We start from the raw sequence: 26314 nt of genomic DNA, 5'->3' as shown, positions 1-26314 counted from the left end.
GCCAAGAAATGGAAGCAACCTAAGTGTCCATCAGTAGATGTATGGATAAAGAAGATGTGGTTCATATACACATGGAATATTATTCAGCCATAAGAAGAAAACAAATCCTACCATTTGCAACAACATGGATGGAGCTAGAGGGTATTACACTCAGTGAAATAAGCCAGGCGGAGAAAGACAAGTAGCAAATGATTTCACTCATCTGTGGAATATAAGAACAAAGAAAAACTGAAGGAACAAAAACACACAGCAGAATCACAGAACCCACGAATGGACTAACAATTACCAAAGGGAAAGGGACTGGGGAGGATGGGTGGGAAGGGAGGGAGAAGGGGGAGGAAAAAAAAGGGATTAGCATGTATAGTGTGGGGGGGGCACCGGGAGGGCTGTACAACACAGGAGACAAGTAGTGATTCTACAGCATCTTACTACACTGATGGACAGTGACTGTAATGGGGTTTGTGGGGGGGACTTGGTGAAGGGGGGACCCTAGTAAACATAATGTTCTTCATGTAACTGTAGATTAATGATACCAAAAAAGAAAAAGTGAAAAAAATTAATGTAACCTGAATATCTGAAAGTATAGGTTTATGGAAATTACATCCATACAAATAAATTGTGTGCAGCTATTGAAACTGATGTTTTTAAATAATTTGTAATGATAAGAAAATGCTTATGACATACTAAGTAAAACAAAAATAAGATAAAAAAGCTAATATGACTTAAACTTTGCAACAACATGAGAGAAAAAAAAATATTGAAAGAAAATATTCCAAAATCTAACAATAGTTATTGCCAGGCACTGGAAGTACAGTTGATTTAAATTTTCTCCTTTCTTATGCTTTTCTGTATTGTCCAAACTGGCTCAGGGAACAGTTTTGCTTTTAAAATCAAGACTCAACTTAAGTATTATTTCTACGAAGAAAGGTCCTTTATTTCCACAGTGTGGAAATATATATATATATTTTCTTCTTTTCTTTTTTTAATCAAGGGCCTTATCAAATACAATAATCTATTGACCCATCTGTAACCCTTCACTCAAATAAGGATAGGAATTTATTTTTATTTCGATAACTTTGACATCTGTGCATTGCCCAGCACATAGCAGTTTCCCAGGAAATATTTATTTGGGTTTTTTTTGGGTGGGGGCTGTTGTTTTTGAACTTTTGACTAGAAAGTTGTATCTGTTATTCTGAACCTAAGAGTAAACCACCTATAATTTTTCAAAAAATGCTTTTTGGGGAAATGTTAGCACACTGGATTTTCCTTTTGGTGAGTGAAATCTGTACTTAGATATAATTTTAAAACAAAACCTTAGACTCCTGAAAAATAGGAATAAACTTAGTCAAAACATGATTGTGATTATTCCCTGAACTATAGTAACACGATATTGATACAAATATTTTCCTCCAAATTTAACACAGTTTCCTTCCAGATGAGTTTAAAGGATGCGGGTGTTTCCCCAGTGCTGGCCTCCCTGGCAGCCCCAGCACAGTCCTTCACAGCCGGAGTGCGAGCAAAAGCCCTTCCAATTGGCTCAATGTATGCTCAGTAGTAAAGTAACAGAAATACGCGGTCTCTGTTCCTCTCCAGAATTTACTACCTTGAGAAGACTTTTAATGTGAAAGTGTTGGTAGTTCGCACACATTATTCCACGCTAGAAATCTGCATCTAGTTTACCAGTATATATATACATATATACTCATGTAACATAATCTTTTATATGAGAATTTTGAGCAGCACAACAGACAAGAAAATAGACTAACTTATCCTTGGCAGAAAGCGTCTTTTTTTAAAATGTAAAAGAAATTTTATTTTGGGAATCATGTGAACAAGATGGAAATCTGGGTCGCTGGGTTTGTCACTAGAGTGTCCTCTAGATTTAACCAGAAGATTCGTTATTGTCGCCTCCAGTATAAAAATTAATCTTCTCTCAGGCTGTGCTTTGCAAATACGTGTATGTGGAGAGGTAGGTGGCACCATGTTAGGTCATGATCACTTGTACGGTGACTCACAAGCACCCTGAATATGTACGAGGACCCTAAGGAAACCCCTCCTTGGGGTGACAACGAGAGTACTTGCGTACTTCCAGGGAGCGCGGGCGACGCGCAGCCAGAGCACCGCACTTTGCCCACTACCGCCGCCGCCGCCGCCGCCGCGCGGCCCTCAGGACCCGCGCCCCGCCCCACGTCGCGCCCCTAAGCCCGGCCCCCAACGCCTCTCCCAAACCGCCCTCTCGAGCCAGGCTCCGCCCACAGCTCCCCGACCCACCCCAGCACCCTCGCAACACTCCATCCCTCTACTTACCCGCGGCCGGACCCCCTCGAGCCACCACGCTCGTTGCGGGCTCTGGGGGCGCAGCTCGCCCATTGGCCAGCGCGGCTCAGGCGGGAAACGTGGCTAACGGCTGCTGCTGGCCCGCAGACGGCTGAGGAGATGGCGTCGGCGCCCGCGGTGCCCGGGCCGGAGGTCTCAGTCCGAGTCATCGGCGCCGGCAGGCGAGGCGAGGAAGGCGCCTCGGTGCCCACCGGGGACTCGGTGGCGTTGGGGACCCTGAAGAGCGCCGCGTCCCCGGTGCGGTCGGTGGTGGCCTCCCCTCGCCGCGTGAAGGGGAAAGCCAGGCGACGGCTTCAGCTCCCGCCGGTCTCTCAGGCCGAGGGGGCCGAGGAGGAGGAGGAGGAAGAGGGGAAGGAAGGAGAGGCGCTGCCCTCGGTGCCCGAGGAGGGGCTAGAGAGGGCGCGGCCACTGCCCCCAGTGTGCGTGTACCCCATGAGGGGGATGTGGCGGGCCGAGAGAGTGGCGCTGTACTGCGACGAGGTGCTGCGGGGCTGTGAGGTGAGGGCAGGCGGACGCCAACGGACCTGTCATTCCTCTGGGAGTGATGATGATACAAAGGGCATGAAAGAAAAAATTCACTCAACATGTATAGGACTTCCTCCTCACCGGGGGTACCCAGGCCTTGTCCTGAAGGGGTTTCAGTTAGATTTTTCCGTCAGTCAGGAAGCGTGTCGGTTAAGGGGGCAGCTCCGGTGGTGTGTCTGCGAGCTTCTGAAAGGGGAGCAGAGAGGCCTAAGCAATGCCCAGGTTCACACCCTAGTTTTTTTTCCCTTAACAATTTATGCCCAAACATGCAAGAATCAAATTACCTAGCCTTAACTTTTACACTACAGTACTCAAAATGTTTGTAAGATTGGTTCCCAGACATCGGCCTAGGATGTGAAATGGTTTGTATAGAGTGTGCATACCTGATAACACTGAATAGAGCAAATATGTTCCTAACCTAATTTTTTTAAGTTAAAGCAGAAGAAACTGTGTACAAGGATATTCATTGCAGTGATAATGTATATGAATTAAAAATTAGAAACGAAATTTCCAAGTATGGGGTCAAAAAAGTACTTGTGGTGACTTTATATAATGGAAACCCATGAAACTGAAAATTATGTTTTCAAGAACTATAGATATGCTTCTGCTATACTGTGAAGTTAAAAAAAATTGGGAGACAAAACAAAGCATTATTTGTATGTGTGAATGAATATATGCGTAGAAAAAAGACTGGAAGGAAGTACACCAGAATATCAACGACGGTTATTCTGAATTCCAGGATTAGAGGTGGTCTTTGTTTTTCTTATATTTCTGTATTTTTCAGATTTTCTTTAGGTTAACCATATTTTATGACCAGAAGGAAATATTCTTAAGAACACCACACCATAAAGTTAGGACAGTATTAATGGCCAACTTGTAACTGATATTGAGGGTTGGAGAAGGTGAAGTCTGTGACAGGCAATTGAAAAACGTTTATATAAATGATTGTGTCATAGGTCTGAGTCTCAAAAAAATTATTCTGTCATTATTCACACAGGGTCCAGTGACTGAGTTCAATAACTTAGATTATTTATCATCCTGAGGTAGCTGAATTAAATTTTAAAAATGAAATGCGCAGTATTTATTGAATGCATAATATGGCCATTTGTTTTATAAAATCGATGCTATTTTAAATTTTTATGTACTAAATATGTTCTAAATAGGCCATGATATCTTTAAAGTTCAGAAAAAGTACTGTTTTCTAATGTATAATTACTGTTCTTTCTGCTCAGTGGATTATTAAAACATTGTTTAAATAATAAGTAGATGTCTCATCTCTGAATGTTGAGTCAATAGAACACTTAAATTTATTTTAATTTTTTAATGTTAACATATTTTTCATTAAATATATATATATTCAGTTAAAATCTATTATTTTCTTACATAATAAGAGCATATTGGTCCCATAAATAGAAATCAGTACAAATATAAATAAATCTATAATTCCATTTATTTATACATAATTTTTTTTTCTTTTGCTAGGCAGAAGATGCTGATGAGGCCATGAGTAAATATCTATCAGAAAAATTAAAGTTTACAGACAAATGGCTTGGAGTATGGAAGACTAATCCTGAGTTATTCTTTGTGAAATATGAAAAAGCTTCTATTCCTTTTGTTGGTATACTGGTTGAGGTAAATAATTTTTACTTGGTATTTGTTCTTTTGAGTAACGTTATTAATTATTTTTAAGACCAAAATATGACCTCATTAACTTGGGGCTTTGATACTTAAACACGATGACAAAAGTTAAATCTATTTTAATTTTCTAAACAAATTAATAGTGTAAAAAGGTAAGGGGGAATAGTAACACGATTTACCATAACCAGTTATCATTAAATGGCAGCTAGTAATATGAGGCAGTATTAGCCTAGTTTCAATTGCTCAAATAATGAAAAATAACCAAAGTGCATTTCTTAAAAATAGTATTGTAGGCCTTCTTTTTCCATCATTTCCCTTTAATTTTAATTTATCTGAATTATGAGGTTTAGTTAGATGAGAAAAGAGAAAAATGGATCAGAAAACTATTTTAACTATTGTTAAAATTAGAAATTTTTTCCTGTGAAAAGTACACATTTCATATAATACATCAACTTCCAAGTCTTCATCTGATAAAACTTTGCTTTTTTTAGTTCTGTAGGTTAAATATTGTCATATTTGATGTCATAAATTTGATTCATTAAAAGGTTAATTAGCCTTGTATAGAAATTAATCACAATCACAAATGGTACCCCTGCCCCAGATATTTCAAATCTGTAGTTTTGGTCAAAAGAAAAGCATGTGTTTGAAACTCATTACATTGCATACTATGTGAAAACAATTCAATTCTGTGTTCTATGGAAAAGTTAGTGGTCTTTTTATAGATAAACAGCATATTTTCAATCATAGAGACTACAAAGGAATATGAAAGGGTCTTGGGATTCATTTTTTTAACAATACTCTATTTTTAATGTTTCTTTGAGATTTGCTCAACTTTAGATTTTGCGTAGCTTTTGCCTGGAACTTTCATAACTTCTCTGAACTTTTTTCATGTGGATAAAATAAGAGGAGGTGAATGATGTCAGTCCAAAACTTTTTTTTTTTTTAGCAGTATAAGTTTGAAGTTTTTTTTCATGTGGAACCCCAACATATACAGTACATTAAAGACAACATTTCTGACTGAAATGAAGAATGGTGTCTTAGCAACTTCTTGGCTTCTCTCTTCTCAACACCTATGATAGCCCCTACCCTCCATAAAACCTTTCAAGATCCTAAAGTTACACAGAAGCTCACTGGATTAAATTATCTAAAAATTCTATCAAATTCTAAGGTTTTACATATAATACATTGATTCTATGCTATCTTCCTTATCCCAAAAATAATAAGCAAGATTACAGATCATTAGATTGCTTTAAAATCCTCTAGTGGCTGCTAATTTCCTTTAGACATTAAAAACAAAGGGAGAACAGAGGAAAAAGCAGAATAGTATATTGGCAGATTTTAATTCTTTGAATTATATGGCAGTGAGACTGGCTCTTGGGACCTCTTAAGATTGTCAAGGAATTTTATTTTTCATAACAAATCTAGTACAGCCTTTGATTCTAATACATTTTATCTATATGTATGTATAATACATAATTTAAACTGATTTTTAAAAAACAAAAAATATTTAAATATCAGGTCCTATCAAATTTTATACCTTTTGGAAATATATTTTTGCTCTGTCACAAATACAGATTGCACATCACTTATATTCAAACACCCAGTTTTAAATTGTTACTCTGTTTTTTACACTTTTTTCTGTCCTATAAGGTCTTTGAAAAATAGAATTTATATTAAATTCACTAAAAAATGTGTACTTCAAAGTTTGGTTAGTGATTTGAGGATATGTCCTACATTTAATTAATTATTGTCATATATATTGATGCTGTAACATGTAATATTTAAAATGTTTCTTTACCTAACTTTACCTGAAAATAAAGACTTTCATTGGACACATATTTGAAATTTTTTCAAAATCAATTATTATAACTATTCATTTTAAATTTTGGGTTAATATTTAATATGACAATAATATAAATAATTTTAAAAAGGTTATTTTTAAGAGCAGTTTTAGGTTCACAGACTAATTAAGAGGAAGGTACAGAGACTCTCCATATTCCTCCTGCATCCACACATGCATAGCTTCCCCCATTATCAAAATCCCCCACCAGAGTGGCACATTCATAACACTTGATGAATTTTGAACATTGACACATCATAATCACCCAAAGTCCATAGTTTACATTAGGTTCATGTCTGGTGTTATACATTCTGTGGGTTTCAACAAAAGTATAATGACATGTATCCATCAGTATAGTATCATATAAAGTATTTTCACTGACTGTGCTCTACCAACCTTCAACCAACACCTGGCAACTACTGATCTTTTTACTGCCTCCCCATGCTCCCCACCTCATTATACATCCTAATCATAGTGCCCCCTTTCTTTTCCCTTCCTCCTTGTCCCTTCCTTCTCACGCATCCTCCCCAGTCCCTTTCCCTTTGGTAACTGTTAGTCCTTTCTTGGGTTCTGTGAGTCTGCTGCTGTTTTGCTCCTTCAGTTTCTTCTTTGTTCTTATACTCCACATATGAGTGAAATCATTTGGTACTTGTCTTTCTCTGCCTGGCTTATTTCACTGAGCATAATACCCTCTAGCTCCATCCATGTTGTTGCAAATGGTAGGATTTGTTTTCTTCTTATGGCTGAATAATATTCCACTGTGTACATGAACCACATCTTCTTTATCCATTCATCTACTGATGGACACTTAGGTTGCTTCCATTTCCTGGCTATTGTAAACAGTGCTGCGATAAACATAGGGGTGGGTGCATCTGTCTTTTTCAAACTGGGCTGCTGCATCCTTAGGGTAAATTCCTAGGAGTGGAATTCCTGGGTCAAATGGTATGTCTATTTTGAGCTTTTTGAGGAACCTCCATACTGCTTTCCACAATGGTTGAACTAGTTTACATTCCCACCAGCAGTGCAGGAGGGTTCCCCTTTCTCTACAACCTCACCAACAATTGTTGTTGTCTGTCTTTTGGATGGTGGCAATCCTTACTGGTGTGAGGTGATAGCTCATTGTGGTTTTAATTTGCATTTCTCTGATGACTAGTGATGTGGAGCATCTTTTCATGTGTCTGTTGGCCATCTAAATTTCTTCTTTGGAGAACTGTCTGTTCAGCTCCTCTGCCCATTTTTTGATCGGATTATTTGCTTTTTGTTTGTTGAGGTCCGTGAGCTCTTTATATATTTTGGATGTCAACCCTTTACCGGATCTGTGTCATTTATGAATATATTCTCCCATACTGTAGGATGCCTTTTTGTTCTATTGGTGGTGTCCTTTGCTGTACAGAAGTTTTTAGCTTGATATAGTCCCACTTGTTCATTTTTGCTTTTGTTTCCCTTGCCCGGGGAGATATGTTCATGAAGAGGTCACTCATGTTTATGTCCAAGAGATTTTTGTCTGTTTTTTTCTATGAGTTTTATGGTTTTATGACTTACAGTCAGGTCTTTGATCCATTTTGAATTTACTTTTGTGTATGGGGTTAGGCAATGATCCAGTTTCATCCTCTTACATGTAGCTTTCCAGTTTTGCCAACATCAGCTGTTGAAGAGGCTGTCATTTCCCCATTGTATGTCTATGGCTCCTTTATCATATATTAATTGACCATATATGTTTGGGTTAGTATCTGGACTCTCTATTCTGTTCCATTGGTCTGTGGGTCTGTTCTTGTGCCAGTACCAAATTGTCTTGATTACTGTGGCTTTGTAGTAGAGTTTGAAGTTGGGCAGCGAGATCCCCCCTGCTTTATTCTTCCTTCTCAGGATTGCTTTGGCTATTCAGGGTCTTTCTTGGTTCCATTTGAATTTTAAAACTATTTATTCCATTTTGTTGAAGAATGCTGTTGGTATTTTGATAGGTATTGCATTGAATTTGTAGATTGCTTTAGGCAGGATGGCCATTTTGACAATATTCATTCTTCCTAGCCAAAAGCATGGGATGAGTTTCCATTTATTAGTATCCTCTTTAATTTCTCTTAAGAGTTTCTTGTAGTTTTCAGGGTATAGGTCTTTCACTTCCTTGGTTAGGTTTATTCATAAGTATTTTATTCTTTTTGATGCAATTGTGAATGGAGTTTTTTTCCTGATTTCTCTTTCTGCTAGTTCATTGTTAGTGTATAGGAAAGCAACAGATTTCTGTGTATTAATTTTGTATCCTGCAACTTTGCTGAATTCAGATATTAGTTCTAGTAGTTTTGGAGTGGAGTCTTTAGGGTTTTTTATGTACAGCATCATGTCATCTGCAAATAGTAACAGTTTGACTTCTTCTTTACCAATCTGGATGCCTTGTATTTCTTTGTTTTGTCTGATTGCCGTGGCTAGGACCTCCAGAACTATGTTGAATAACAGTGGGGAGAGTGGGTATCTTATTCATCTTTTAACTGAAAGCTTGTACCCTTTTATCAACTTATGTTAATGTTTAATTTTATGTTAAGATTTAATGTAATAATTTTTAAAACACTGCTGTTAACTAAGTGGTTCTCAAGCACTGATTTTCAGACAAATCAGTGGATATCACTATATTGTGGTGACTTGAGACAAGTAACCAAGTTTATGTGGCTAAATGTATTCAACTCAAGGAGTTTTTTATTATGTCCTTTCCACTTTTTTTGGCATTTAAATAGCGTTTTGCAAATGTGATATAGATAGTAGGATATTTTTAAAAGCATACTTTTGTGGAAAAATAAGTAAAAGTATTTTTTTAAATACTACTTGTTCAATAAAATCCAAAAGTCTGGCAATTGAAACAAAATAAATAATGTGGGAGATATTCAATTTCTTTCATGAACTAATACATTTAAAAAGTAGGTTAGAAAAATTGTGTGATATTTTATTTAATATTGATTTATAGTTATGTTGTTGGAAAACTCAAAAATTTGTTAGAGAAGTCATAAAGATTTTAAAAGAAGAAATTTTATAAATAGCTTATATGTGATAAAAAAAAGTCCTTGTGGTTTACTTTGATTTGTACAAATTTTATAATACTTGTCTTAGGTAACCTGTAAACCACGCCAAACCTCATCATGTTGTTTCAAAGTTACTGCTTCTATTGCTGAACCATTTTCTTCTAACATTGCAAATATTCCAAGGAATTTGGTGGATGAGATTTTAGAAGAATTAGAGCATAGTGTGCCTCTCTTGGAAGTGTACCCTGTTGAAGGACAAGATTCTGATATGCATAATATTGCTTTGGCCTTGGAAGTTGTAAGGTATTAAAACTTGTTTCTGAAAGTTAAAATCACCACATTCAAAATGTTACTTTAATATGTAAGTAACATTTCTATAAGCACTTTGTAAGTATTTATCAATTTAATTTTTACTGCTGAATTCAGTTTGTCCATTTTTGATGAACACAGCTGTAACTCTTTAGACATTATTACAGAAGTATTATATAAGGACAATGAAAAGTTTGCCATTTTTTGATCTTTTATTTTGCAGAATTTGAATTTAAAGAAGTCCTAGAGATAAGTAACATTAAATTATATTTGTATTTAAGCATCTCAATTATATCAGATTTCATTTTTCACATTTAAGAGCATTACAAATACTAGAGGATGTCATCTACATTATGATTGCTTCTTACAAGTTGGTACAATTTGAGGAAAGCTGTCCATAAACATAATACAGAATATTTGGGAGCATATTTTTGTTTTTCTAATGCTTCCCCACCTCAAGATACAAATTTGATTATATCTTAAATATTATTTCCTCAGTAAACAAAATCATAGCCACATTTTATGAAATTTGGAACCTGAATTTTACAGTACCACTTAAAGAAACATTATCTGTAATAACCTCAAATAGAATCCAGATCATCTAATTTTTATAAAGTTTTACCTTTAGTATTAGGTCACTGAAATATCATTTAAAAATATTTTTCTTAAGAATCAAGCAAGATTCATGTAAATAATTCTGACATCAGAATGTCTTTTTAATTCTATACATGGTACTGGCTGTTTTTGATCACTTTCATATTAATTTGATTTATTATAGGTTTTTTTATGACTTTCTTTGGAGAGATTGGGATGATGAAGAAAGTTGTGAGAACTATACTGCTTTGATTGAAGAAAGAATTAATTTGTAAGTATAGCTAAACACTTATTCAGCACATTATATAAGATAAACATTATAACTTTATTGATACTTTTCAGGTGGTGTGATATACAAGATGGAACAATACCTGGTCCTATTGCCCAACGTTTCAAAAAAACTTTGGAGAAATATAAAAGTAAACGTGTTGAGCTCATTGAGTATCAGAGCAATATTAAAGAAGCTCCATCTGCAGCAGAGGCTGTTGAATGCTGGAAAAAGTACTATGAGATAGTAATGCTCTGTGGATTATTGAAAGTGTGGGAAGATTTACATCTCCGGTAATAATTTGCTTTATTTACATGGAAGCAAAAAGATTACATGGTCATTCTTTAATCATATCATTTAACTTATCACATATGACAAGTTGGTAATAGATTGAAATAGATTATAAAATTAAATGTCCAATTTATGAGATAAGCAAAGGTACAACTACCAATATGGAAATTATTTTTGTATTAGTTGAATTCACTGAAATCATTGATTTTTTTCAATGAAAAAAATCTTATAAATCTCATCCATTCCTTATCTTTCATTTTTACCTTCTTGATTTTGGCCAAAACATAGGAAAAGAGGAGGTAGACCTCCACATAGAATATGCAAAATAGAGTTGGCTAATTTGGCTGCCTCATAATTTCTGCTTTTCTAACCAACATAAGTTGATAAGTTATTATTAAATAAGACAATGTAGTTTAACCAGCATTATTCTCCAGAATATATTAGAATGTATTAAAACATTTTTACATTACTGTACAGTAATGTATATATTTCTGTCTTTGTTTTAAACAGAGGGAAAACAAGAATTCTTGCTCAGGGTCCCAAAATTAATGGACAATTTTGAATGGAGCCAAAAGACTTCTGACCATTTCATACTAAAGTGTTAAACTCCTTCCTTTGTGTTCCACCTTTACTCACTTTGCCCAACGGATTCTGAGGCCCATTTTACTTGTTTAACAATTGTTAGCCTAAATCTTTTCTTTTTGTATTTCTTTCAAATTTGACCTAATTTTTTTAATCACTAAGAATCTCATTCTAGTGCCTATTTTTGATGTTTTGTAATTATTGGGATTCCTGTATTATAAAACTTTGGGATTACTTTGGGAAATCAATATAGATAAGATTTTTTTTAATCTACTTATCTAGAAATCTGGATTCAAGAAAAGTTGAATTTGTATACAAGTTATCATCATTAGACTTTATATTCTAATGGCATCTTAAAAATTATATTCACGGAGAATCTAAGTCTAGGAGTAGTGGAGTGAGTTAATTAGTCAAACATTTCTATAGATAACATTATAAAATCTGGACAAAAATATAAAATTACCCAACTATTTGAAGGCACTATGAAATGTGACCAAAAGTAGATAGCTACAACCAGAAAAGTTTATCCTTGGAATAGGTAAGAAATGGGGATTTGTGGCTTTTAGGTCTGCTCTGGCACCAGAAAATGCAGTCTTACTCTTTTAAAGTGACAAAGAATAGAATTCAGGGCTGGCAGAGCAGCTGGAAATTTAGGTGAGATATCCTTAAAGTAAGAGCTGCAAAAATGGTGAGATCCAAACTTTGAAGATAAACTCTTCCCAAATCCTTTGCTGACGACTAAACTATACTGCCATTGGAAGGGGAGAGAAATACGGAAACCATGCTAAAAAAGAAAGCATGAAATTGAATCATGGAAGTTGAGAGAACTGAACAGGAGATGTCAGCTGTTGCATACCTCAAAGGAAACATTTGACATTTTGAAGCTAGGCAAGTTCTACTCAAAGATCTTCAGGGGAAAAGACTTTACCAGAGCCTTTTCTTACCTAGAAAAAGGCATTTCCTTCACTCCAGCCCCCTTCTAGCCTTCCTTTCTGGGGAAAGGAGGGCATTAAGAAACACTTATAAAGGCCACAGACCAGGGACTTAGACCCACTAAAAGACTAATATTGTAAGGTTATAGAAAACTTCCTCTCTACTGTACCTTACAACCATATCAACAGGGCTCCAGTATAGTAACTGGATTATAGCTAAAAGAGCTACAAGATACAGACTCTGTCTAGACAAAGATGAGTTTTCAAGGAAGCCCAAACCAAAAGAAGAGATAAACATATGAAAGCTACAGGCATTTGAAGCCTCTGACCTACAGTTATGGAAAACATTAAAAATAGCCTACCTCATGGCCAGATTAATATCACACCTCACATAAAAGCCTATTTACCTCATTTCCTCTTAGCCAAAATATCATGATCATGCTTGGCTTCAACAAAATATTACAAGATGTGCTAAAGAGCAAAAAAAGACAATATGAAGAGAGAAAGCAAGCATTAAAACCAAACCTAGGTATAGTTTTAGAATTAATCAGACAGGGAATTTTAAATAACTATACTAATATGTTAAAAGGTCTAATGGAAAAGAGTACACACTATGCAAGAACAGATGGATAGTATGAGCAGAAGATGGAAGCTCTAAGAATGAATTAAAAGAAAATGCTAGAAATAAAACTGTAAACCTAAATGAGGAATACCTTTGATGGGCTCACCAATAGGTGGGGACACAACTGAGGAAAGTATCAGTGAGCTTAAAGATAAGACAACAGAAGCTTTTCAAACTGAAATGCAAAGAGAAAAAAAATGAAAAAACAAAAAAAATCCAAGAAGTATAGGACTGTTTCAAAGAGTGTAGCATACATGTAATTAGAATACCAGAAGAGCAAATTCAGCAGAAGAAATGTTGAACTAATAAAAAAAGAACTGATAAAAGTAAGAATTTTCCAAAATTAAATTCAGACACCACACCATAGATACAGGAAGCTCAAAGAACAGCAAGCAGAATAAATACCAAAAAATCTATACCTAGACATATCATTTTCAGACTGAAGAAAACCACAGATAAAGTGAAAATCTTGTAAGAAGTCAAGGGAAACAGGGGATGGAGGAATACCTTACTTATAGGTGAGTAAGAATTACAGTGTATTTCTTACAAGAAAACCAAGCAAACAACATGGGAGTGGAGTGAAATATTCAGAGTTGAAAGAAAGAACCACCAACCTAGAATTCTATATCCAGTGAAATTATCTTTCAAAAGAGGAAGACAAAAAAACAAGCAAAAAACTGAGGGAATTTGTCATCAATAGACTGGCCCTGCGAGAAAGGTTAGAAGAAGTTATTAAAGGAGAAGAAAATGTTAAGGGTCAGAAACTCAGAACTATATATAGAAAGGAAGAGCTTAGAAGAATAAGTAAAGGTAAAATAAAATGTTTTTCTTATTTTCAGTTGATCTAAAAGATAGTTATTTAAAGTAATACTAGTTATGATGGTAATGGGTGATGACAGTCTATGGATTGGTGAAATGTCACAGCAATGTTGTAAGGGAGGGAAGAGAGAATTGGGAATACTCTGTTGAAAGTTACCTGCACTACATGTGAATAGTATAGTATTACTTGAAGGTAGATTTAGATTAGTTATAAATATATTTTGCAGTTTATAGGATAAACACTAAAATTTTTTTTGATAATATGTTCAGAAAGTACATAAAACAGAATCACAAAATGCTCAACTAAAACTAGAGGAGGCAGAAAAAGGAACATAAAGAACTAGAACAACAAATAGAAAATAGTTACAAGTATGGTGGGTATTAATTCAACTATGTCAGTAATCATTTTAAATGTGAATCATTTTAAATACATAAATCAAAAGATGAGATTGTCAAAGTGGATAAAAAGACAAGGTCCAACTATATGTTATAACAAACCCACCTTAAATATAAGGGTTTCGAATGTTAAAAGTAAAGGGTTAGAGAAAGATAGTTCTAACACAACCATTGAAAAGCTGTAGTAGCTGTATTAATTTCAAACAAATCAGGCTTTCAGAACCAGTAAAATTTCCAGGGATAAACAGAAGCATTTCCATAATGATAAGGGGGTTCAGTCCTCTAGTAAGACATAATAATCCTTAATGTGTATGCACCCAACAATGGAGTATCAAAATATGGGAGGCAAAAACTGAGAAATAGAAGGACAAATAGATCAATCCACTATTATAGGTGGAGACTTTAGCATTTTTTTAAAATAATTGATAGCTCAAACAGCAAGGAATTGAGAATTCCTAAAATCGATAAAGGACAGCTACAGAAAATGTATAGCTAACATACTTAATGCTGAGAAACTGGTTGCTTCCTCCCTAAGATCAGGAATAAGACAAGGATATTTTGTCTCATCACTCCCATTCAACATCATGCTGGAAATCCTTGGTAGTACAGTTAGACAAGAAACAGGAAAAAGAGTTATAAAGGTTGGGAAGGAAGAAATAAAACTCTTTGCAGATGACTTTTGACTGTCTGCATAGAAAAATCTCAAAGAATCAACAACAGCAATGACAAAAACCCCTGGAACTAATAAATGAGTTTAGCAAGTTCACAGGACGTAAGAGTAATATTCTGAGGTCAATTGCTTCCTTATATATCAGCAACAAGCAATTTGAAATTTTTAAAAATATAATTCACAATAGAGTCCAAAAAATGAAATACTTAGGAATAAATCTAACAAAACCTGTACAGGTTCTGTTTGTGGAAAACTATAAAACTATGATGACAGAAAAATATATAAATAAATGGAGAGGCATTACCTGTTCATGGATTGGAAAACTCAGTAATAAGATGTTGGTTTTCCCAACTTAATCTGTAGATTCAATGCAATCCTAATGAAAATCTCAGCAAGGCATTTTGTAGATACCAACTTACTATTTCTAAACTCTATAAGGAAATGCAAAGAGCCTAGAATAGTCAGCACACTACTGAAGAAGAATAAAGTGGGAATACTTGTACTCCCTGATTTTAGGGCTTACTATAAAACTTTAGTACTCAACAAAATGTGGTATTGGCAAAAAAATAGATATATAGATCAATGGAAGAGAATAGAGTCCATAAATGAATACTTCACACAAATATAGTTGATCATTAATAAAGAAGCAAGGGAAGTTTAATGAAGAAAGAATATTATTTTCAACAAATGGTGCTAGAATAATTACATATCCATATGCAAAAATGCAAACCTAGACACGGACCTTATTCTTTTCACAAAAATTAACTCAAAGTGATCCATAGACCTAAATGTAACATAGAACTGTAAGACTTCTATACTAAAACATAAGGGAAAACCTAGGTGACCTTGGGTTTACTAATGGGTTTTTAGATACAGCACCAGAAGTACAATCCATGAGAGAAAAAAAATCGATAAGTTGGACTCTTAAAATTAAAAATTTCTGCTCAGTGAGAGGCACTGTTAAGAAAATGAGAAGACAGGCTATAGATTTTCAGAAAGTATTTGTAAAATACATATCTGATAAAACATTTCTATCTAAAATATACAAAGATCTCTTAAAATTCATCCATAAGTAACAGCCCAATTAAAAATGGGCAAAGGATCTGAACCAACACCTCACTGAAGACAATATACAGATGGTAAATAAGCATATAAAAAGATGCTTAGTGTCATTTGTCATTAGCAAATTGCAAATTAAAACAAGGTAACATTACATATCTATTAGAATGGTTAAAATAAAAAAATTGACCACAACAATTGCTGACAAGGATGTGGAGCAACAGGAATTCATTCATTTTTAATGGGAATACAAAACAATACAGCCTCTTTGGAAGACAGTTTGGCAGTTTCTTAAAAGCTACACATAATCTAACCAAACAACCTAGCAGTTGTGCTCCTAGTTAGTATTCACCCAACTGAGTTGAAAACTTATATCTACATAAAAACCTGCACAGAAATAAAAAGGATTACTTTGGAATACTATGAGCAATTAAATGCCAACAAGTTAGATAACCTAGATCAAATGGACAAATTCCAACAAAGATACAATCTACCAAGACTGACTAAAGTAGAAACAGAAAATCTGAACGGACCTATAACCAGTAAGGAGATTAAATTAGCAAATTAAAAACTACCCATAAAGAAAATGCAAGGACCAGATATCTTCACTGATGAATTCTACCAAACATTTAAAGAATTAACACCAGTTCTTTACAAACTCTTCCCCACCCAAAAAGAAGGAAATGGAACACTTTCCCAATTCATTCCATGAGACCGCTATTACCCTGATAACAAATCCATACAAAGACATTACAAGAAAACTATAGAACTTATAAATGTAAAAATTCTCAATAATATACCAACAAATTGAGTCTAGCAACATAGAAAAAGGAGCAAACGTTATGACCAGGAGGGATTTTCCCCAGGAATGTAAGGTTGGTTTAAGATATTAAAGTCAGTCAGTGTAAAACAGCATAATAATAAAATAAAAAACCAAGCCACATCATCATGTCAATAGACACATGTAAGTCCAGGGAGAGGAAGTCCCAGGGCAAAATACCTCTAAAAACTAAAATCAGTCAAAGGGAGAAATAAAGTTTAAAATCCGTTTATTGCTTACGAACTGCAGTTTGGGGCCTTCTCTCTTTCCTGCTCCAGCAGAAGCAGTCCAGGGCCATCTCTCTCCTCTGCTCTGGAAGAAGCAAGCCAGCTCCCTCCCCTTAACCTCTCACGTTCAGACACGCCCTCGGTTGCCTAGGTAATTACCCATTGATATGGAGATTTAACTTCTCTCCACCCTTGAGGAATGATGCAAATGCCCTAAAGCCATACTTCTATCCATCCTTGAGCATCTGTTGATATGCAGATGTACTAGAGCCAGGCGAGACATTCTGGAAACAGTACAATTCTACCCACAACACAGAAAAAGCATTTGACAAAATTTAATACTCTTTCATAATAAAAAATCTCAGAAAACTTGGAATAGAAGGGATCTTCAACCTGTTTAAGACTATTTATGAAAAACCTTTAACATTATAGTCATTAATGAAAAAGTGAATGTTTCTCCACTAAAAATAGGAACAAACCAAGGATGTCCACTCTAGCCACTTAAATTCAAATTATACTAGAGGTTCTAGGCAAGACAGATAAAAAAAAAAAGAGAAGCCATTCAGATTGGTAAGGAAGAAGTAAAGTTATCTCTATTTGTAGATGACATGATCTTGTATATAGAAATCCCATAATTAAATAGTAATCAGCAACATAAAGAAATTGCAGTATGTTAGGAATGTTCTGTATCTGGATTATAGTGAATGAGTTAAATGGGTGTATACATTTGTAAAACCTCATGAGAAGGGTCACTTAAAATGATTGCTATGTAAATTATACCTTAGTAAATTTTATTAAAAATACTGATGTATACCTTTGATTTTAAAACTAGGATTACATGATAAACTAATGTATTTCCTGAATGTAGGATGCTTTACTCTTTGAGCAGTTAGTTCTCTTCCTCAAGCTCAAAACCACTTTCTTAAATGGGTTAAAAATGCAGAGTGGTTTTAATTTTTAAATGTTAAATGAAACTTCTGCATTGGAAGAATTGCTAATATGTTGTAATTCAAGTTTTAATGACTTGCATGGTAGATTCTTAGAAACAGTTGCCTGAAATTTCAAGCTTCACAAAAATATTTGATAATTGAAATAGAAGCTGAAAAATATTGGTACTAAAGCTGTATTCAGATAGCATCAAGCAATAACCAAGGTGCTGCAGAGAACCCAAAAGAATACATTACACCTAAGGAGATTATTAATAAATCTACATCAACTAGAAAAGGACTATCCCTTTCAGCTGACAATAATGATAAAAGTTATACTCAGATTTTCTTTCCTTTGATGACACTTAAAGATAGGAAACAGGAACTGTAAAAGAAATGCAGAAAGAAAGAATGTAATTAGAAGTGCTAAATAGCAAACAAACAAAAAGCTAGAATTGAATGTTCTTCATGTAATTGTAGATTAATGATAACAACCATAACAAAAAGCTAGAATTCAACAAAAGTGAATATATCTATGGAGACCATATCGTTTGAAACAAAGCAATCTATTAATTGAACATAGTATCTAAAATTAGGCATGTCCCAGAACAGACTTGGGCCTGAGTATCACAGGTATAACCCATCTCTGCTTTGTGTGAGTCTACAAATCAGTGGATTATTGAAGTAAATCAGGAAAATTTTCTACCTTACTGAGAAGTTGAGATGGTTGAGGTTTTGATTGCAGTGGGTTGCATGCAGATTTCCATGTAAAACCATTAAATGAAAAGATTGTAGAGTTCAAGGCTTTAAACACTCAGTTATTAAAAGATTTTAATCATTCTATTGCTCTCAAGGAGCTTAATGTTAGTGAAACTCAACTTCTCAAAGATGCTTAGTCCTAAGTTTTTATTTTCTAAGAACAGGTTGAGTCTTTTTCAAATTAATTTAATCATAAATAAATATTTTCAATTCTAGAGTTCATGGACCTTTCTTTCCAAGAATTCTGAGGCGTAGGAAAGGAAAAAGAGACTTTGGAAAGACTGTAACACATATTGTAGCAAAAGTGATGACTACTGACATGGTAAGAAATACACTCTATTCTTATTTGTTCATTTAAATTTTAGCTGCATATTGTTAGGGTCCAGGCTTCCGAGGCTTCCCCAGAGAACAAACTACACAGGCATAGAGATGTAAATTCAAGCAAAGTCTTTATTCAGCCAGCTAGCTGGGGTCCAAGTCAACCCGATGCAGCGGGTCTCAACAAGGACCTCGAGCACTCAGAGCCAAGGGTTTATATAGCAATTTCAAAGCACTTAACTCATAGCAATTTTCTATAACTATACATTATTCTTGCAAGACATATATCCTGGGGTTAAGCAAGGGCAGGGTAAGACTACTCCTCAATGGTTAGGGAGGTTCTGCACAATAAGCTTGGTATGTAAGATTTACTGACCAAGGTTAGCTGACCAAGGGTCCCAGCTGCCCACCACCCGGTGCTCATGATTAACTTGTTTTTCAAGGCCTTACCCAGGCCCAGGGTTTTTTTTTCTTCTGAGTCACACTCTCAGAAAATGGTTTCTAGGTTTCTAAGATGGCTATGCTTATGCTAATTTACTAATCTTACTAATGCTTAGATTCTACATTTCCCCACTTTCCTTTGACCATTCCAATCATGGAATGTTTGTTTCTTCCTGCTGTGTGAGTGAATGATACTGCAGTCTCAGCATTAGCACCTGAACAGCACTCACTCTTTCCCTAACAAAGGCTATTAGCCGGTTTAAGATACAGGGACCTAAAGTGAGAAGCAGTATAAAAATAAGCAAGGGCCCTGCCAGGGTGGATATCAGGGTTGTAAACCATGGGGATTTAGTAAACTAGGATTCAAATAGCCCTTGGCTGGCCTCTGGCTCTCTCTTCCTTTGATCTGGTCTCTCTCTCAGTTTAGACATTGAATCTCTTACTATTCCGGAATGGTCTGCTGTTAAGGTTTAGCTAAGTTTTATTAGTTCTTTTTCCTGACTCTTAATGCTCTCTGCACTCCTTTACATTTCCCCCCTTTTCTTGATTAGACTGTGGAATCTTCCACAGTGGCATCTGGGTCCTGATACCTTTGACGAAGGACTAAGAGTTGGACAGTGTCAATTCTTTCCTGCACAAACTTAACAAGCCTGTTAATTATGCACGGGCCAATCGTAAACAGCAACAGCAGGATGACGAGCGGCCCCGCAACGGCCGAGAGAAGGGTAGCAAACTAAGGCTTGTATTTGAACCAAGACTCAAACCAGCCTTCGCTACTTTCATATTCTTTACGCCTCTTCTCTAAATCTTTTTTCAGTTTGGCCAAGGAATCTCTGACTGCACCTGTTTTGTCTACATAGAAACAGCACTCTTCTCTTAAGGCTGCGCATAACCCACCTTCCTTTAAGAACAAGAGGTCCAGGCCTCTTCGGTTCTGTAGGACCACCTCGGACAAGGAGGTGAGGGATTGCTCTAGGTCTGATATTGTCTGTCGGAGTTGTTCTAGGTCTCTGTCGATTGCCAGCCTCAGGGCTGTGAGCCCCTTTTCTCGAGTTACAAGGGCTGCAACCCCCGTGCTTGCCCCTGCCATCCCTAGGGTGAAGAGGGTTCCAATGGTCAGGGCGGTAACAACCTCCCTCTTGCTCCGGTGGGGGCTCAGCCTTTCTTCCCAATAAGAAAGGAGAGATTCATGAGAATGATACATTAGGCGAGGTAGAAGGGCTACTATCACACAAAACTCACTGTTAGCATTGAACACAGAGGTGGATAGGGCCGGAGTGAGGCCTGTCTTTGAGCAGAGCCACCAGCCCGAGGAGGGTATAATCCACTTTCCCTGCTCCCACGTAGTGTTATTATAGGAGGAGCATAACTGGCTCTGGGTCGTCGGGACTGTGCCTACACACGTACCAACGACTGAGACTTGAGCGATTGTAAGTCCCCACGGTCTCCCGTCCCAGTAAGTGGGATGGGAGTTGTTGATAGTGTAGGAGCCATTTATCTCGATTGCCTCATAGAAGGGGGGTGAACCTGGGTAGCATAGCCAACAGGGATCGGTGAGGGAGGAAGTGGTGTGGTTAAGAGTCTCTACAACTGCCTGCACCATTTCCCACATGGGATTATCTAACCCGGAGGGGGTGTGCTGGGCCCATAACCCAGAGGTCGATGGACTCGGTCCTCTCGTGGGCTCTGGAGCAAGCATTCTGGTCAGCATTTTTTTATCCTTTTTACTCAGGCCCTTGTCTTGGATTGAAGGTTTCTGAGAATTTATGACCGGGTTGGGACCTAAGGCTTTCTTGACTATTGGCTCAACTTTTAATTTGACTCGGATAAGGGTTCCAAAGGGAGGGGTCTGATAAAGATATAGGCCCCAGGTTAACCCTGTCTGCCATTGGGTGTTTTTTTTTCCTTGTTCTGTGAACTGGAGCTTGAGCAGATTACAGTCTGGGCTGTACCTGGTTCGGGTGCACGGTTTAACAAATGAGAGAGTGATGAGCTGGGGAGTTACTTGCCACTTCCACTCCCCGTCATTGGTGGTAACACAACTCCAGAGTGCACAGTATCGGGCCTCAGCCCCTCCACACTGCTGCTTCGCTGGCCTTGTTCGAAACCCTGGGCACACATAAAACTCATTTCGACTCACAGAGACTCTGCGCTGCTTTTCTCGCCAGTCTCCTCCTCCCATTCCAACAGGACAGAACTGAGGGGCGCAGGGAAGAGGGAGGCTTGAATGCTGACTCTTGCCTTTTCCGCCTCTCTTTTGTAAGTCCGCTACTCTATCTAGGTTAAAGTACAAGTTAGGGAACTACGTGCCTAAGGGAGTCGTGTGGGAAGTGCGGTTGTATATTTCATGAGTTTCTCAGTTCTCTATTTCCCAGGCGAGCTGATAGGGGACATGGGGGTTAGGGTTTTGGTGGGTTGGAGGTAGCAGGAGCATCAGAATCACCAATAGCGTGGTTCTTTTTATACAAGCGAAGCTTGAGGGGGTTATTAGTCTGAGTTACCTACCAATCCGGGCCCGGTGGGGGTCCCCGTTCTGTGTCGTCTCACGTAAACAGGGTCTCTCACCCGGAACTGATGAGGTACCGAAAGGTCCTCTGGCCGATAGGCTTCCTGGATGGACAACTTCTAGGAGCCGGTCCCATTGCCTCGACGAGATGTGGCTCCTTTCATCTTCGGCTTAGGTGTAGTTTTAAGGGATTGGCAGGATGCTGCTGCACCTTCCACTTTTCCTTACAGGCCCCTGGGTCTTTATGAGGCAGGACCTTCCGAACGTGGGTGTGGTGTACCCAGGGAGCGATACCATCAACCTTGAGAGCAGTGGGGGTGGTAAACAATACAACATAAGGTCCTTTCCACCTGGGCTCGAGAGTCTTCACTTGATGTCTTTTGACCCATACTATATCCCCTGGGACTATGCCATGTTCCGGGCTCGGAATTTTCCCGCCCTCATAATATGCTCTGATCAGGGGCCAGATTTCTTGCTGCACTTTAGCAAGAACTTGCAACACATTCAGATAGTCAGGGGCCGGGTCCTCTGCATCGGGAAGCTGCACTTGTCGAGTTATAGGTGGAGGGGCCCCATACATTATCTCAAATGGAGTTAAACCATGTACATAGGGGGAGTTCCGAGCGCGGAAGATGGCTAAGGGAAGGAGAGTCACCCAGTCCCCACCAGTCTCCAATACCAATTTAGAAAGGGTCTCTTTCAAGGTCCGATTCATTCTCTCTACCTGCCCAGAGCTTTGTGGGTTATAAGCACAATGTAACTTCCAATCTACTCCCAAAGCTAGGGCTAGTCCTTGCAGGACTTTGCTAACGAAAGCCGGGCCGTTATCGGAACCTATTGCTTCAGGGACCCCATATCTGGGGATGATTTCTTCAATTAATCTTTTTGCTACTACCTGGCTAGTCTCATGCTTGGTTGGAAAGGCCTCCACCCACCCAGAGAAAGTATCTACCATAACTAGCAAATACCTGTATCCATACTTCCCTGGTTTTATTTCGGTGAAGTCTATTTCCCAATTCCTCCCTGGAGCCCTCCCCCTTTCCCGGGTACCTGCTGGGTGCAGCCCTCTTGGGGCTGGTCTTAGCATTGCACAGCTACTGCATTCTTTCATGATCTGGCGAGTCACCTCATTCTGGTGGGGAAACACTAACTGCGCAGACTGGAAAAGGCTGAGCAGTTTCTTTCCACCTAGATGGGTGGACTTATGCAGATTAGCAAGCAGGTACTGTCCTAATGCTTCTGGCAAGATCAATCTACCCTCCTGGTCCCTACCGCAATGTCCCTCTCCAAACACTTCCCCCGGGACTTGTTTCTTAATCCACTCAAGATCTTGAGGGGAATACTCAGGTTTGGGCGGCAGTGCGGGCAGTTCAGGTATGGGTATTTCGAGGGCCGCAAGCACAAGAGAGTCTGAGAGGGCTGCCCTTTTAGCTTCTGCATCTGCATGACTGTTGCCGATGGCCTCGGGTGTCTTCTTTGATTGGTGGCCCGGTACATGTATAACTGCTACCGCTTTAGGTTTTTCAACAGCAGCTAATAGTCTTTGGACCTCTTGCAGATTCCTCAGTCCCTTCCCTTCCGCGGAACGGAATCCTCTTTCTCGGTAGATGGCACCATGGACATGGACAGTGCCAAAGGCGTATCTGCTATCTGTGTAAACATTGGCCCGCTTTCCTTCTGCTCTTTCCAGGGCCTCAGCGAGAGCAATAAGTTCCGCCTTCTGTGCTGAGGTGCCAGGGGGCAGAGCTGTGCTCCAGACAACTTCCCCATCGTGGGTTACTACTGCTGCCCCTGCTCTCCTGACCCCCTCCTGCACAAAGCTGCTCCCATCCGTATACCAATTTAGCTCACAGTTCAGTAACGGTGTGTTTTTCAGGTCTGCTCGCACCTGGATAATTTCGGAAAGGATATCTCTACAGTCATGGATGGGGGTCGTCAGATCTGGGTCCGGCAAAAGGGTGGCAGGATTTAGGGTTACCGGGTCAGAGAAGGCGATTCGGGGAGAATCTAGTAGGAGCCCTTGATAGTGGGTGAATCTTGTGTTCGTCATCCATTTTCCTGGAGGATGCTTGAGGATCCCCTCCACGGTATGTGGGGCTGTTATTCTCAGATTTTGGCCCAAAGTCAGCTTGTCTGCCTCTTTTACCAGTAAAGCGATGGCTGCTAGGATACGCAGACAAGGTGGCCACCCGGAGGCCACTGGGTCTAGCCGCTTGGACAAATAAGCCACAGGTCTCTTCCACGGGCCCAGCTGCTGAGCCAGAACTCCTTTAGCCACTCCCTTCTTTTCATCTACAAACAGGATAAAGGGTTTTTCTGGGTCTGGCAGAGATAGGGCGGGGGGCCGGAGGAGAGCTTCTTTTAGTCTGTCAAACGCCTCTTGTTGTTCCTGCATCCATTGCCAGCCCGGCCCTTCTTTGGTTGCTTCATATAGTGGTCGGGCTATTTCTGCGTACCCTGGAATCCAGAGCCTGCAAAACCCGGCTGAGCCAAGAAATTCTCTCACTCCCCGGGGTGAGGAAGGGATGGGGATAGCCAGGACAGTTTGCTTCATGGCCTGTGTTAGCCACCTGGCCCCATTAGATATTGTGTACCCCAAGTAGACTACTGACCTCTGACAGATGTGGGCTTTCTTGGCGCTGGCTCGATATCTCAGTTCACCTAGTTCAGCCAGCAAGTTCCCCGTGGCTTCTTCGCACTCTTCACGGGTTTCTGTGGCCAGCAACAGGTCATCTACATACTGCAACAACGTCACGTGGGGGTGGCTCCTGCGAAAGGGCTCCAAGTCCTGGCTTAGGGCTTCATTGAATAAGGTGGGAGAGTTCTTGAAGCCCTGAGGCAGTCTAGTCCAGGTAAGCTGCCCTTTTCTTCCTCCTCCTGGCTCTTGCCACTCAAAGGCAAACAAAGGCTGACTAACTTCAGAGAGTGGAATACTAAAGAACGCATCTTTTAGGTCCAGAGTAGTATACCACACATGCGTGGGTGGCAGGTGGCTGAGTAAGGTGTAAGGGTTAGGCACTGTAGGATGGATGTCTTCTACCCTCTCACTGACTCTCTGCAAGTCTTGCACTGGCCTATAATCTTTACTTCCAGGCTTCCTCACTGGAAGCAGAGGCGTATTCCATGCAGATTGGCAGGTCTTAAGGATTCCTGTCTCTAACAGTCTATGGATATGGGGTGCTATCTCTTTCCTAGCCTCTTCTGGCATTGGATATTGCCGGACCCGGATGGGTAGAGCTGCGGCTTTGAGTTGAACAACAACCGGGGATAGGTGTTTAGCGAGACCAATTCCTCCGGTCTCGGCCCATGTGGAAGGGAACTTATGTACCCAAGAATCTATCTCTCCCTGGCCCCCGTTTTCTTGATCCGTCTGAAACAGACGATGTTCATCGGCCAGGGAAAGAGTTAACACATGCGCCGGTTGTAGGGGCTGCCCTTCTTTGTCCATGATTTTTATCCCTTCGGGTTCAAAATGAATGCAAGCCCCGACCTTGGTTAATAAGTCTCTGCCCAGCAACGGTGCGGGGCTTTCGGGTACGACCAGGAATGAGTGAGAGACCTGATGCCTTCCTAGGTCCACTTTTCTGTTAGTAGTCCAGGCACATTTCCTGGACCCTGTCGCTCCCTGGACTATACTTGTGCGTTCTGGGTTTAGGGGGCCGTGGGCCTGGTTGAGAACTGAATACTGTGCCCCAGTATCTACCATAAACCCAATGGGAGTCCCTTCCACGCACAGGGTTACCCAGGACTCGGGGAGGGGTGCCGAGCCCCGTCCCCGTCAATCCTCCTCTCCTAGGTGCAGGGTCTTAACAGGGTTCTCTCTCCCTTGTTCCCTCCTTTGGGGGCACTCCCTCTTCCAATGTCCGTATTTCTTACACAGGGCGCACTGATCTTGTCCTAGTCGGGATTGACGGGGTCCTGTTCCTTGAGGTGGCCTAGGGCCCTCCTTCACCCCGGCCAGGAATATCCTGGCCATCTCTACCCTCTGCTTCTTGTTCTCCCTTTTCTGAAATTCTCTGTCTTCCTTCCTATTTTTCTCCTGCATTACCCATTTCTCTTTCCTCAGCCTTTCTTCTCTATCTTCCGGAGTTTCTCTAGCATTGAAGACCTTCTCTGCCTGCTGCAGCAGCTCTCTAATAGAGATCTCCCCTAGGTCCTCCCGCTTGTGGAGTTTTCTCTGGATATCGGGGGCTGCCTGGTTGATGAATGAGAGGACTACAGCTGACCTATGTTCCTCTGCTTCTGGGTTTATGGGGGTGTACTGCTTGTAAGCATCAAACAGCCTTTCCAGATACGCGGCTGGGCTTTCCATTTCCCCCTGAACAATAGTTTTTACCTTAGCCAAGTTAGTGGGCCGTCTGGCGGCTGCCCGGAGACCGGTCATCAGAGTCTGGCGGTAGACCCGGAGACGCTCCCTACCTTCTGCA

At 39.2% G+C, this 26314-nt stretch overlaps 1 protein-coding gene across 1 annotated transcript in view; it reads left to right on the top strand.

Annotated features, from left to right (window-relative positions):
* The first annotated feature begins 2244 nt into the window (after positions 1 to 2244).
* Positions 2245 to 26314, top strand: part of SHCBP1L (SHC binding and spindle associated 1 like) — a 35534-nt gene continuing 11464 nt past the window's right edge. The window contains exons 1-6 of the mRNA XM_037021108.2: positions 2245 to 2835; positions 4345 to 4494; positions 9437 to 9651; positions 10436 to 10522; positions 10594 to 10812; positions 18839 to 18944. Of these exons, the coding sequence (XP_036877003.2) occupies positions 2437 to 2835; positions 4345 to 4494; positions 9437 to 9651; positions 10436 to 10522; positions 10594 to 10812; positions 18839 to 18944 (1176 nt within the window). The 5' untranslated portion in view covers positions 2245 to 2436. The remainder of the gene's footprint in view (positions 2836 to 4344; positions 4495 to 9436; positions 9652 to 10435; positions 10523 to 10593; positions 10813 to 18838; positions 18945 to 26314) is intronic.

Source organism: Manis javanica, chromosome 11 (genome assembly GCF_040802235.1).
Source record: "Manis javanica isolate MJ-LG chromosome 11, MJ_LKY, whole genome shotgun sequence".
NCBI classification, from domain to species: Eukaryota; Metazoa; Chordata; class Mammalia; order Pholidota; family Manidae; genus Manis; species Manis javanica.
This window is presented reverse-complemented; position numbering and strand designations above follow the sequence as displayed.